The following is a 15,909-nucleotide window of genomic DNA, read 5'->3' on the forward strand; positions in this document are numbered from 1 at the left end:
AAGATCACTGCCATCTCACCTCTGTCTGCATGGGTTCGAGTCTTGGATTCAGCCATGTGGGTATGTGAGAAAGTTTGCCAGTAGCTTCTCGTGGGTCAGTGGTTCTTTCCGGGATTTTCCCGGGTTCTTCCTTCACCATTAATACTGGCCGCCATATATACCCTATCATATGCTGAAAAATGGCATTAAACCCAACAACAACAACAAATAGCTTGATTTCAATATGATCCTAGTCTAAGAATTGAATCCAAATATGTAATAAAATAATGATTATATACCTCTTCAGGTTCCTTTCCATTCTTTGTTAATTTGTAAAGGCCTCCCAAGTTTATGCCAGGGAATCTCAGAAATTGTCTGGGGACTCCCGAGTTCCAGGAGTAAAGAGACCAGGTCTCTTCAGCCTGCAGTTCATTGTTTCTGATAAGTAGTATGAACAGTGTAGGCCTATATCTGCGTGTTTGCAGTTAAGAGATACATTAAACGTGTGTCCAATATTTGGTTCTTCAGGGATAATTACTAGCGTCATGTGTTGTGATGCATTTTACATGCTGCATGAGTATTGCTTATGTAACAGAACTTTAGTCATTTATTCCCAGAGATATAGCAATATTTATTGATTACATGACATTAACTTAACTTATGAATGCATCATGCCATTTATTCTTGTGTAAGAGACTGAATGAAACTACTGTTATTTTTTATGAGAAATAAATGGTATCATACATGCGACTTATAATTTGTACTTGAGGATTGAACTTTAAATCTGTGAGTTGTGGCACTAATCCACTTACCTGCATACACACCAATACCAATTCTGTCTTTACTAACAATTATCCCAACATCCAAAGTAGGTTGGAAGTTAGTTATAAATATTATAATTCATGGGTAGCTTCATGACCCAGTAATCAACTCTTGTCTGAATAAACAATCTGGATTTCTTTAACAGAAGTGAGAAAGTGATTTTTTTGTTTATCTTCCCTGAAAAGTCCCTCTCTTTACTGGGTATGCAGTTTTTGTTGTTTGGTTTTTAATAGTTCTTCTAACATATTACTGACTATAGCACAATGAGGAACCAAATGAAAGATGACTTCTTTAAATCTCCGAATTAGTTTCAGATACACTACTCATACCCGCTGATTGTCTGATAAGTCTCTGTGCTTGACATGCACATCTCTCTCTCAATTTCTTCTCACTGACACAGCAGAACCTCTCTTGCATGACCATCCTGCTAAAAATTTTCACAGCAATGGTCTATCAATATAGGTTTTGTTGCATATTCCTCCTGCTAAACTTGAATAGATCTGGCAATATGTAATATTTTTCATAAAGAAATTATTTTAATCACTCAAACAATTTGCTTAAAGCAAAGATGTATGAACTGCATTCACATGGTTAACTGTAATTGGTTGATGCTACAAAGAAAACACAATGGTACTTTGACCTGATGTAATTACATCTTTATTTATTTGCATAAGTTATGTATAAGACAGACTGGATTTTGTCATCAGATAGGAATATTGTGACAATTTACATTTATTTTTATGTTTGCTTTACGCAAGGTTGCAGATTAACATGCTTATCTTCCTATCTATTCACAATGTACCATGTCACAAGATATGCTTTGTAGATTAACACTTACTTCACTTTATTATGAATGTCTGATTCAACTTCCAAATTTAAAGGTGCAATACACTTTGAGCTAGACATTTTAAAACCTTGATTAAATGAAGAAATAATCATGGATGGACAATAGATAATTATAATTAAAAACAGAAGAATATAAATGACATAATCTACATAAATCTCTAGCATACAGTTTGTTGGTATACTATAGAATATGCTATTCTAACGCCCACATGGGAAAAGTGGCAGGTTTATTTGAAACAAATAAGCCATTTTATCACTTTCACAAGTCATAACATATATCATAGGAAACAGAATTGGAAACCTCACTTCTAATACGACAACTGTTATCATTTAAGAATGATAATAATAGGCTACCAATTATGTTTTTAAAACAACATTGAGCATATAATTATTATATAAAATAACAGCAGACAGCTTGTTATATATGTGATTTTTGAAATTACAGACCTTTGTGTTTTGGCAAAATGGAAAAGTAATGTTTACACCCAGCCAGAAAGTTTTCAGTGGAAACCACATCTGTACACAATGACAGATTAAACAGTGAATATATATTTGAAATTTTGAGTTTCCAATATGAACCTGGCACATACATAATAAAGTTGATTTTGCTGTTTTTTTATTTTCCCTGTACAATCTGTAATCTTGATTTGCCAGAATTTCAAAGACTCTCAGTCCCCCATATCCAAATGAATTTATCCAAGTATTTATTTTACAACTGCTCAAAACTAAAGCTGTCCTCTATTATTTGCATTTAGTTAATTCTTAACATTTTTATAATGTCACATGAAAACAGAACAGAACTGCATCATGTAAGATCTGATGTACTTTTTAAAACACTTTTCAATTATTGAAGAACAAAAGGGGGAGAGGTTATGATATGAAATTATACATATATGGATGTAATTCTTATCAAAATATATAGATAACTTATTTCACTAATAATGGAAACATTTAACAAATAAAGACCTTTCTTACCAATGCTTTAACAATTTGTCTGATAACAACAAAGCTGACATGCAATCACTAATACAAAAAATATATTTAACTGCCCTGTAAAGTATGGATGTTATCAATGTTCAGATATCACCAACAAAGTACATTGCAGCACAAATGCAATACTGAAACATAACAGTGCATACTCATTAACTGATGTAAAATTAACAGCTATAGCAATCTGTCATTCTGTTTATAGCTGTGTTGCACAAAACTCAAAATGCGCAGTTGTTTTGGTTGTTGATATATATTAACGGATCACCGTGTGTGTGACAGGATCATACAGGTTGGACACAATATGAGAGGGGAAGGCAAGGTAAGGTAAAAGAGACATTACTGTAATAATACCAACCCATCTGTAAATGATGTCGACAAAGGTCAGTGTCCATAGTTCATATTGCCCAGGAGAGTTTTTACAATCAAGGCATTTTTCAAGGATTTCAAAATGTTTTCAAGAAGTGTTTTCTCTTTTGGAAATTTACACTATCTGAAAACTTTCTGTTCCATCCTTTATCCCCAAAAAAGACACAAGGACTACTTGTAATAGCATAATCATGTTAAGTTCACACCAAATTAACATGTGGATCATATTAATTGTTTATATACAAGGCTATAATACAAAAACTTAACCTAGCAAACATGTACATATAAGTAAATACTTTGTACAAAAGGATTGTTCTGCATGTATTTCTAATCCCAAGCATCTACAGAATCTGACTGATATTTATGTACAACAAAGACTATGTATGTGGCAAAGCAATTCCTACAATTTACATGACAGTCATGCTGAATAATGATTCTAGATGTGCATAATATACATTTTTTCAAAGGAATAATTAATACATAATCTTCATGCAAACAATTCATACTGAGTATATTCAGGTTCTTTCTGATGACTGAGAGTAAAATATAAGGAGTTGAACCAATGTGTAAAAATGTAGCTCATACTAGAACCTGGGTCGAGTTAAATTTTCCACAGATGTAAACTTAAAACAAATCCTCTTTTTATACTTTGGCCACCACTGATGAAAAGTTTTAAAATGACACCTTGTCAACTTTACATCAAAATCTGAAATTTCTTTCACAGGATATGAACCCAATAAGAAATTATTGAGGGTACAAGTGAAACAAAGGAGTAAATTGGGCCTGATAGAAAGTTATACTAATCTCTTTAAGTGGAGATAAATCTTGGGCCGAATTAAGTCTGGATGTCACTGTTTGCTATCAGACAGTGTGTAATTTACAGTGATCCAATTTGTTGAATCTAGTCCATTTTCTTTGCCTTAGTTCACCTTCATACATTTTACTCAAGGTAATAACTATTTAGCCATGTTTCTGGTGCAAATTTTGATGTCTGCATTCATCAGCTGATTTAGCATATTATTCTTTTTTCAATCAAGACATAAAAATTTTACCCATTTGAAATTGCACACTATACATCATACAAATTAAATAATTACTCAGATGTACTTCTTGATTAAAACATGGTTGCTGAAAAAGCAAAGAAACATACTATAAACTAGTGGGTCTGAAATTAAAAAACAGAACTTTAAGAGAAAAGTAAAGACATGAAAACTTGTTAAAAAATTAAAAGACGGGAAAGGGTTATGCCTGATTATGACAACCAGTATTATCTGCCACATACAAATCTTGCATAAATTATGTTGGTTATTGTTTATAATTTTGACTACAGTCTCATGGTTGGTAGAATATTCTGCCCCAATAACAACAAAATGAGTAAAACACCATTTTAGCATAGGCAAATAAGCAACATCATAGCAGGAACAAAAGCAATAATCACATAGCAATGCGATCATAGACCTTAAATCCACATCTCAAACCTCTCCCCAAAATGAAGGCAGTCTCTTTAAATTTGCTATTTCAATGTTTTGAACTTGATTTTTTGATGCTTTTTTGAAGCAACATAATACTTGACTAAGTTGAGTCCTAACACTAATGGATTTCAGCCAAGCACGATCTAGGACTGTATTAATATCCAACCTCATTCTGATGAAACTAACTGATCAGTTAACTGAATCAATTAATAAATCATTCTTTTATTCTTACACATAGCTTAGCTGTATTGAAATTATCTGTACATTATACACAGGTTAAATGAACTTATTCAACAACCAATTAAAAATTTACAACCAAGTATGGATACATGCCACTTACAAGGTACATTTTTCGTATGATAACATTAACCATTTTATCTCTTCATACATCAAAATGAAATATGTGCTCATACAAGGTCCAGTAGGTAATAATCCATAGCTCTGTGAATGTACTGTTTTAATCATAAAATTAACGCATTAACTAGGTGCCATACCTACTGCGTGTACTAAATTTGTACAGAAACAGGAGCAACTATTAGACAAACAAGAAAGGTGAAAACACAGTTATGAAGATGCAGCCTGTAAATCTCTAAATTGCACATTATACAAGACAGTGATGAAAAACTACAATTAAAAAACAAGACAGCTCCACTTTCAATTTTTTTCCCTCCACACCCAGTTTACAAGGCTGATGCATTCTACATATTGCTAATGATGGCTATTATCATAACATTTGACAATGATTATCTGGAATGTTTCTTAATCTTTCTTTTTAAAACAAAATGAAAGATTCTTAATGATAATTCATTCCGCAAGAATCTTGAAGGAAATGATGCTTTACTGGCTGAAAATAATTTCCCAAAAACCAAAACATGATCGTTTCTTCTGTCCTTTAATTCTTTTTAATTGTTGAGTATCAAAATATCAAAATTATCTCGAACATTCTTAAGAAATTTCAACATACTGAATTTGGTAAAACAATCTGCTTACATGTCCGTGTTAATATGTGCACAAGATACCTGCAAGTGTACATTATTTGTCACAGCCTTTGACCATGAATCTTGTATAGAAAATCAAAGAATTGTCATGCACCATGCCAAGGTTCAATTGCATGCTAAAATATGATTTCCTGGGAAAATATACACGATTATTTAAGCGGGATTATTTCAAAGGAGTCCGATATATCCACAAACTATTTTTGATAAAAATTCATTCATGCTTGTGTTACCATGCTCATAAGCCATTTAAACAACTAGAAGGCCTCAAGGTAGATTAGTTCTGTAACTGTGTTACCTTCTCTAAATAAAGTCTTTATTATTATTATCATTATTATTATTATTAAGACCACTGACCTTAAAATCAATGTCAGAGAGCTGTCTATCAACTTGCACACTGGAATGCAACTGAACACAAAATCTGGTCAAGATTCACTTTGTACAAGTCACTGTGTTAACCAGCTGATTTAGGATTAACTAGACTATGGGATGAATGTTTGTGTAAAGTTTCAAAATAATCCTTGAAGTAATTTAGGAGCAGTAGTGATAACAAAATTGTGGTAATGGACAAATGATGGATGGATAGTAGATATCAGTCTATCGCATAAGTTCTTCTCGTCCATGGCCAATAGAGATACAACAAATCAAAATCTCCTGTCAAATTTCTGCATCACTCCAGACTATCTAAATCTTTAAAATGCAGACTCCAAGTGATCAGTTAAAATGACAACCCAGATCCAAAATCATCTCATACTTCTCATAGAATAATGGTGAGCTCCATCAACAAATAAAAACTGAATAATTATTATAGAACAGGTACATTAAAAAAATCACTACTTTCTTCTCACCCAACAATATCCGTTTTCAAAACTTTGGTCATATTTCAACAATACATGGATAAATACGAGAGGGATACAAAAGTAGCTGTTACTACTGTCTTCCAACTCTATCATAAATTATGGGCAAATGTCTAATACAACACAGATGAGTATATAATAATTGTCTCTCCTATTTCTCCTTGGAATGATTGGGCAGGTACGCTAGGAGCGCAATGTTGACTGATAAAACTCTCACATGGAAGTGTGCTGTTCACTTTTAAAATTGAATCTCCAGCAGATCGCATAATATCTTGGCCACTTTATCCCGACTAGCTCGTACTGTCAGTCTGTACATCTGCAAACAAGAATCAGAAAAGGTTATGTCTAGAAAGGTTTAAAGTAATGCATCCAAAGAGACAGGATTTGATGGAATGTTATGACTTGCTATTACACCATACTATGATCTACCCCAATTGTATAAAGATACATAAGAATTAAATGAAATGTGGCAGCAACACACCATATGATGTACCTCAATTGTATGAACAGTTAGAAGGATTTGATGGCATGTTGTGACTACACAACATACTATGATGCACCCCAACTGTATAAAGAGACAGAGGGATTAACAGAATGTGGATACTTGCCTTCACACTATACAAATATAACATGCCCTAACTGACTTGCCAAACCTGGGTACAAAATCTACGGAAGATATGCACAAATAACACTTATCTAGATCTCTACCTCGTACTTATCACTGATCTGGACACAGTGTACGAAGAGAACTTTATTCCTTGTTGCCATAATCAACTTATACACAGTACTGAATTATGGCAGTGTTACCTGTGCTTGCTTGTTTGGTTCAAGTCTGACTAGGCAGCCCACTTGCTGGTGCGATGTATGCAAAATAGCAGCAGACACGAAGTTATCCGGATTAGGATCTACACCGTCCAAACAGCTCAAGCCAAAACCAATGATCTGCAAATGATGTAAACATTATTAAAGGTCAAACAGTGTGTTAATCAACTATTACTTAGCTCACCTCTATTTTCACTCCAGTAACATTTGTACTCATTATCATGCATGAAATAAACTCAGACCAAAGTGATCTTGGCCACTTTTCTAGCTAAATACATTGTCTGACAATATTTTATCTTTACCTCTGAATTTGTAATCGTTTGAAAATTTGAAATCATTTTAAAATTTGAAATCTGAACTTTTATTTGCCACTATATAGCCAGTATTGTGCTGACATACTGTGAGACACTCCTACCTACCGTGACAGGGCATAAAAGACAATAACATACATTCCAACCACCACCACCACCCCAGAGATATAAGCGAAGTCATTGTTATTATAAGTGGCAAGAAAGCGTAATTTGGGCATAAAAGGTGTAATCTATATATTCCATGCCAGAATTACAGCACATGATTTTTTTTTCTTTACGACTAACCTGGTTCTGCAGCTGGTCAAAATTCTTGACACAAAGGGCAAAATCCATATGGATTGGAACCAGAATACAAACACACAATATACTGAAAAATTATTTATATTCAGCACTCACTTCAACTAGTCTACACATGTAACTTTTGCTGAATGATCGTGAACTGGAATTCTGTAAGAATCATGGTCAGGTGCTCTGAGAGATGTATTTTATTACTCTCATTCTCATCTTTTAAAGTTGTGTTCCAGCCTTCTACTGAAATTGGTTGACCCATGGATATCACTGATCAACCCTGAATTAATTCATACACATGTGAAAAATGGCAGGGTTTCTTAGTTCAAGGAAGAAAGTACATGACTCGACATATGACGAAATGTCAATATTATCTAGTTTTAATGGAACCCATCTATGTTAAGGAAGATTATCTTTCAAATTTTCTTTCTCACACAATTTGGCACATATGACTTTGCATGTAATGGCGGCATTAGTGCTTTAAATAAACATATTTATTCCTACTTCCAACTGCTTTGGTCACAAAGGGCATGCTGAGTAGTCTAGGATGTATGTAGGTCTAGCATGGATGAATCAATGTGATCATAAACACAAATACTTGACCCATATAGGTAAAGCATAAAATGCAGGTCACAGTGACATCCTTTGATTATCACAGCGTAGTAGTAATAGAGATGGATCCAATTATCAAGTTTCATTATTGGAATATAAACACCACCAAGAAATGAATTTCTGACACAAAATTGGATGAAAGTTACTGGCAATAAGCATATAGAACTTGTCACGAGACTTTCACTTACCATGGTTCATGATTCTGGGGAAGAATGTGTGAGCTAAATGCAAAAAATGTAGCCAAAGCCAGTAAGGACAAAATAAAGGCCATGATGAGCCTCTTTTGCTATATGGGTGCGGTAGTAACAGAAATGCACATCATCATCAATTCCATGATTATGGTATGAACTTCATAAATGAACATCAAAGACAAACTTTATTCAAAGTCAGTGAAGCACAGAATGTGGACAATATTTACATGATACTGAAATGATGGAGCAATGCTTATCAAGATGCATCACCATGTTTCATGGTTCTAAAATGGAAAGCATGTGTACAGCTTGCCAAAACCGTGGACATGAACTAAATCCAACAATTTATGCCAGTAAAATGTAAAATACAAGTCAGAGACCTTTTCTGGTGTGGGTGTTTTGCTAAGAGATATGTACAAAATCACATCGCTCAAGATTAAAGTATGAACAATAAAAAAGCAAACTTGAACTCTTCAGTGAAATGTAAAATATGGGGCACAGTGACATACTTTTAAGATGAGGGTGCAGTACTCATCAAGATGTATGCTCACACCACGTTTGATGATTCCAATTAAAGCAGTATTTTACAACAGATAATACCAATGTGGCCATGAGCTGAACAAACTTTAGTTGGCAAAAACTAAATGTAGGTCACAAAGAACTCTTGTGTTGCAAAGGTGTGGTACTAATATAGATGCATACAATACACCAATTATGATAATTCTGGCATGAACAGTGCTTGCAACTCAACCCAAGGCAGTGAACCATGAGATATGGGTCATAGTAACCTACTTTTGTGACGTGGTATAGTAATAATCAAGATACATCACCTCACAAAATTTAACAAATCTTGGAATAACAATAATATATACAGAGTGCTAAAATACTATTTAGTTATGAGATAAACATGAAAGTCAGTAAAATGTGAAATTAAGTCACATTCTTTTATGGAAAGTGTGTGGTAATAAAATACATCTACACATTCATCATGTTTGATGATTCTAGCATAAACAAAGCTCAAATCACAATTTTATCGAAGTGAGTGAAGCATGAAATATAGGTCACTGTGGCCTACATTTGTAACATGGGGGTAGTACTTGTCAAAACGCATCATCTCACCAAGTTTCATGGCTTCAGGTATAAACTATTTATACAGTGTGCAAAATGCCTGAGAAAAATGTAAAACTTAATCCAGAGTGTACAACTAATTAATATGCACAAATCCCCTCAGCCCCCACCCCTAGGGTCGGGTCAGGTTGACACTGAAAAACACTCAAAGATTTGCTTAGGACCTAGGAAGACAAAATAGTTGACATTAAAGGGGACCAGAAATCACTAGAAATATAGAAAAACAATAAAAGCACTATAGAAGAAAACCTGATTCTGCAGTTATCATCTGTGACTGTAATGCCAAAATTTCAATAATGGCATAATTTCTAGGAGCTGAATTCCATGACCTTGTATGCAAAATTTCTGCGCCTATTCGGTTACTTTAATGATGTAATGTCACAACAGTGATTCCAGCATCCTGACTGGCAGTTGCCAGAGTAAAAGACAATGTAATTTTGCGTTGCTTACGGGCGTAATAGCATATTAAGAAAAGGCTGTGGTCATTTTGTTTTCTTTTCCAAAAGATAAAGTCATAAAGAAAGCATGGACATATTATTACAAGTGTGTCGATTTCAAAGCAACACCATACAGCACCGTGCTCTTTGCATTTCTCAAAGGAATGTTACGAGAGGGATCCTGAAAAAATGGCAGCTCTATGCAAATTCTAGGCCCAGACTAAATTTGTCCCTGTTCCATACATACCGCTGGATATTTTAAATCCTGGGAACAGTGTTAAATGCGAGTTTTTTAAAAAGGCTTAAGGCAGAGTAAGTGACCACAAAATGCAACAATCAATTCACAGATCTTTTATCTACACCAGCAGTGCTAAAAAATCTGATAGCCCGACACCCAGGGCCCCTCTAATTTTAGTTCGAGCACATAGTGAGGTGCCCATTGGGCTTGTCAAAGAAAAAAATTTAGCCTGAGGAAACTTTGCTCGCGCTGATGAAATGAGTAAATGTTTTTTCAAGATGTTCAAGATGTTGACATACATGCCTTATGATGGCACAATCTAAATCAAGTTACCACTGTCCTAGGTGAAACTGAACCGAAGCTTTGCTAAAAATAAGATTCTAAACCCCTGATACGATCATGTTTTGAGAAAACACAATTTTCAGTAATCTTAAAAATAAAATAAAAATTACCAAAAAAAACCCCTTTCAGTCTATGCCTGTTACATGTAGTATGTATAAATGGTAATCTGTAATGTTTGGAACTGATGTAAAACTATCCATTGGGCAGTTCAAATAGCGACGATTAAAAGAAAAGAGGTCAGGTATAAAATGAAAGTTTCACATTAGCAGTCTGACAATAGAAATTGGGGGCAGGCGACTACTGACCCCACCCCCTTGCCCCAATGTGCAGGTGCACATGGGACTCGCTATTTTCCCCCAGGACAACCCCTTTTTTTTATATTCTGGTCAGCTGTGGCTAAACTGCAAAATTGCTGAAGTTTTGACTATAGTACACAAGCAACAGAGCTAGTGTGACTAATTAACAGTTAATTGTTATTCTTGCATTTTTCTTGCGAAAAGGACCGCCCTTCAAAATTACTTCAAAGAAACCATGTTCGACAGTGTGTGTATGTAAGCACCAGCAACTGATTGGCAAATAAACAATGCCTTATTTTGTTGTAACTTACGATGCCTAGGACTTCATTTTAGCAGTTCAAATCTGCAGTCACAAGTTACCGTACATGTGGCAACTGTTTTTCCCACATTTTATATCCCACCATATTTCTTGAGGTTTAAGTCTTAAGGCACATAACACTGTTTACTGAATAAAATATTTATTCTGAATTAGTTCTTTGAAGGCACATATACTGCATGGTATATTTTGTTTTATTCCTTCTTTTAATTTAATCATGGTAATTAAACTTTACATATATGGCACAGGAATGTCAGGTGTTAAATGGCCGAGTTTCTTTGGTGGAAATGGAGATGCGATAATCATTTGCGGAGAAAATTACACAGCATTCACAGTGATCATTCTGGGATTTAAGCTAATTGGTGACAGTTTTAGTTTTTTAATTTTTTTTTACTATAGTACTGTTGTAATGATTTTAAAAAAGCTGAAATTTATGTGAAGAATGTTTAATATTAACATTCTATTTACTGAAGAAAAAAAACTTGTGTGATATTAATTATTTTGTCACTACAATATTCACAAGTGATAAAATAGGATATGGCATCTGTGGATTGCATATGTCATATCTATTTATGTATGGTTTGTTTTTTTTCTTCTCCTGAGAAATGAAAATTGACAGAGATAATGTAATAATTGGGAGTTCTCTGCAAAAATTGGAAGTTATTAAGAGATCGGGAGGCAGGTGTGGAAATACCCCAAAAATTGGGAGGTTTTTATCCCGGCTTGAGAGTTGACAGGTATAAACTGTCTGGGCTTGGGGAATTTAAATCAGGGCTTGTGAGTTTATTTAAGTCACCAGCCATGGGCCTGTGCCTAAAAAAAAAAAAAAATTCTTTGGGCACTGACCAGTACAGTATATAAACTATTTATACCAGACATGTATATACTATCAGATTAGTCAATATGCTAACTGTATCCTGCATGTAAAATACACTGTAATTGAATCATAAGAAGGAAGCCGGTACTACCCCCCACCCCCATTTCATTTTGGATGAGAGGGGGTAGGTTTCAGAACAATTGTTGTCTGTCTTGTTCAGTTATTTGACGATTGTGATGGTCCTCATATACAAGGGCACTCACATATTCCATTATCAATTGACACCTCTGAACAAAAACAGTTATTCTTGTTTTAAGTACACTGTCACAAGAACCACAGTCATGTAGAGTTATTACATGCTAGCTAAAAATTCCTACAGCTTTGGCCAGCTATTCCAGTTGGCACGTGTCTTGACAGACAGGATCAAATTAGTGAGGTTACCAATTGGGACATGAGGCTACTATTGGGAAATGAAAACTAATTAAAACTGACGAGACACAAACATCACACATAGAGAAAAAAAATCAAATACTTTAATATATCTATGAAATACTATAGCAATTGTACACTAATGAGATGAGAAAGGGATTCATTTCATGTTCCCAATTCACCGAAGATCATAAAACCAGTAACTGATGTAGATTAATGATTAAAATCAAAAGGGGAATCAGCATTGCCTATTACCCAAAGTCAATATCTGAGTTTAAAGCACACTGAATATTTTGTTGAATACAGCTTGCTTTGCTGCATCTTAGTCCCTTATGTGTGCCAAGTTCCACAGAGGTATCTTAAACGGTGTTAGATGATCTGGAAACAAAAAAGTGTGATGGACTTGAAGCTGAAAGGGACCAATTTCTTTATCCCAACCATTACTGTTGGTTGGTGGGTGATAAAAGATATACATACTTTAGCTTTTGCTTGTTCTGTATCCATGGGAAACTTTGCTTTAAAAATTTTCTGACTTTCTTGACTTGGCCTGGAAAATATTAAGAGGGTGTCAATATCTGCATCTATCATCGTCAAAAATAAACTAGACTAGATGGAATTGCTTCTTTTTGTTATTTTTGAGACATCATCAAAATTAAGAAAATTAGGAATACTACAAAGCTCATTTGATTTCAACAGGTTGAAACTTAATCAAAATTTAACATATGTTCACAGTTTGTGTTTTCAGTGTGCAGAGATTCTGCAGACTGTAGTTTCTCTGTAGCACAGGAGATGGCTCAGGTGTTATGTATATCTATATTGTTTAATTTTTGTCCATAATTACTGGTTGGCGCTTTTGCCTACCTGACTTTGTCATGATTGTAAGGAGTAAACAAGATGTTCACTTGAATTCGAGTTCAAGGCCAGACCTTGTTTACTTGATAGTGGGTTTTTCTGTTGGAAATCTTTTGCATCAGAGGTCAAGTGTGTGTGTGTGTGTGTGTGTGTCTGTATATATGTATGTATGTATGTATATATGGTAAACAATTATTCATTCCTGTTTCATATCAATTTTGGGGAATCTATGATCAATTTGAGAGGCATATTTGTTTAAATTATTCATTGGAATTACAAAGTGTTCATTGACTTTCTGGTCTAAACCACTACTTTGGGATTATTGAGAACACATATTCTGGATTGTTTCATTATAGTACATCAGGACATTCAAGACTACTGTAATTCATTTGGAATATTCTATACTTTTAGACTGTGATAGAACATTTCTGATTCATAATACTGTGTCTCTTAAACTTTCACTTCGTAATGTAGAGAAATTGAATTTACGGAACTGGTTGGTTTCGCTTCTTTCTGATACATAGTTTAAGACCATACAGTCTTAACATGACGGTGAAAAAGAATTTTTAAAATCAGATTCAGATTCAAGTAAACAATTCTGACATCTGATTGGCTAATGTCAAATCAACCACCAATCAGACATAAGACATAGGAGAAAGTCAGAGTTCATGTTAAGAATTATTTACAATCTGACCTCATCATCACAAACTCCAAATTATTTGCTCTCAAATTTTCAATTGTTAGCCATTGGTAAACAGATTTGTATGAATTCCTTTTGAAATTTTACATTTTCAAGTTGGTGTCTAAAGACTTCAATATTAGGAATAAACAAATTAATAAATGACAACCTTGTTGGAATAACCCCATATGTATAACTCTGAAGACCAACTAGTAAAAATGAAAAATTATAACAACAATGATCCAAGATATATATAAAAAATTTATAAATTCAAAATGTGCATATACCAGAGTATATATCCATGAGTGTAATCAAATAAGCTTTAAAACTTTTGAATTTATCCTCTAACTTTTAATGATATTTGAATCTGATGCATGGCAACAAGCCGACTTCTGTTTAGAAGTTCAAAGTACAAGAACTGCACTGCATGGGATGTACACTTACTGACTCAGGGCTTTCCACCTCTGGAAAAAAGTACTGGAATCCATCTGTGAAGCTTCTAGGAATTTGTTGACAGTCACTGGTAACTTCAAGGTAATCTTTTGCTGGGTACCACAATAGCTGGAACAATATAATACAGTGCAGCTTTGAAACTAAATTATCAAAATTTTCTATGAATATCAGTCAATAATGGTGCCCGAAACAATATTGTGTATATCAAAACAGTGGTCACTCACTACAAAAGCTCACAGTATACACTATATACCCACTTTTAAGTCCCGCCCAGCTGTAAACTTTATTTAATGAATCATGCATGCCATCCAATTTACTGGAGGTTAAATTGTGTAAGCCATCACAAAGTTTGGTAATTGTAGATGATGGATGATTAAAGGTATTGTGCTCAAAGCATTTTTATTGTTCAGCCCACTGACCTAATGACCCTGAAATCAAGAGGGTTCATCCTTAACCTAAGTGTAGGCCATCCACAACATTTGATAACTAGATGGTAGAGAACTCGAATTATTGTGTGGAAATCATTTTCTTTTTTCAGTCACTGACTCTGACTTCTTCACCTGAGCTTCAACAGGGTTCTTCCTAACACCATGAGCAAGCACTCCAAAAAATTATAGAATTATAGATGGTGGAGAACTTGAGATATTTTTGGAATCCATATGTCTTCTTTCAGTCACAGTAACCTTGAAACTGAAATGGTTCTTCCCTACCCCAACTGCAAGATACCCACAAAGCTTGGCAACTCTAGCTGATGACCAACTTAAGTTATAGTGTAGAAATAACATTTGGTAATGGACAGATGGATAGCCAGATGGCCAACTGGACATCATAACATAATATGCTCACTCTGCCACATGTCGGATATGTAGAAACCAAACAAGGACAATAGACAGAGACACTGTGACCACCCTGTCTTACCTTAATGTAACAGCAAGACAATAAAATAAGTTATTAGTTATTGTGACAAATGAAGTTAGTGTGATAAACCATGCAATAATGTAACAGCTTCACAATGTTGTCCATTGTTACAATAGCCCAGCATCAGCTCACAGCTCCAAAATATAATCATGACCGACTTTCATTAAATTCTATCAAATACACACATACTTCTGACTGAAAAAATGGTGCCTTTGTCCTGATATGGAATGTACAACAAAACAGAGCATACTTACAGATACTGGATGGTGAAAATAGGTGCCTCTGTGAACTCTTGCTGACATTCAGCATTAAACATCTGCTGAACCTGGGCCCCTCCTTCAACAAATGATCCTACATGCTTGGCCTGAACATTTAGCAGTAACAAAAGTTAAGGACAAATAATGGAAATCAATACAACAGCTGATTTCATTCAAGATTATTTTCTGACCAATG

General features: G+C 34.4%; 1 protein-coding gene across 4 annotated transcripts in view; it reads right to left on the reverse strand.

The window, feature by feature from the left end:
- Positions 1-1,435: 1,435 nt before the first annotated feature.
- The window catches only part of LOC149784995 (AP-2 complex subunit alpha-2-like), a 100,877-nt gene continuing 86,403 nt past the window's right edge, over positions 1,436-15,909 (reverse strand). For all 4 annotated transcript variants that reach the window (XM_089978688.1, XM_089978687.1, XM_089978686.1 and 1 more), the window contains 5 exons: positions 15,711-15,834; positions 14,530-14,646; positions 13,032-13,101; positions 7,135-7,269; positions 1,436-6,643 (listed from right to left, as the gene is read on the reverse strand). In XM_089978688.1, the coding sequence (XP_089834814.1) occupies positions 6,566-6,643; positions 7,135-7,269; positions 13,032-13,101; positions 14,530-14,646; positions 15,711-15,834 (524 nt within the window). In that variant the 3' untranslated portion in view covers positions 1,436-6,565. The remainder of the gene's footprint in view (positions 6,644-7,134; positions 7,270-13,031; positions 13,102-14,529; positions 14,647-15,710; positions 15,835-15,909) is intronic.

The sequence above is a fragment of the Sinohyriopsis cumingii genome, chromosome 13 (genome assembly GCF_028554795.1).
Source record: "Sinohyriopsis cumingii isolate HCF-2022 chromosome 13, ASM2855479v2, whole genome shotgun sequence".
In the NCBI taxonomy this organism is placed as follows: Eukaryota; Metazoa; Mollusca; class Bivalvia; order Unionida; family Unionidae; genus Sinohyriopsis; species Sinohyriopsis cumingii.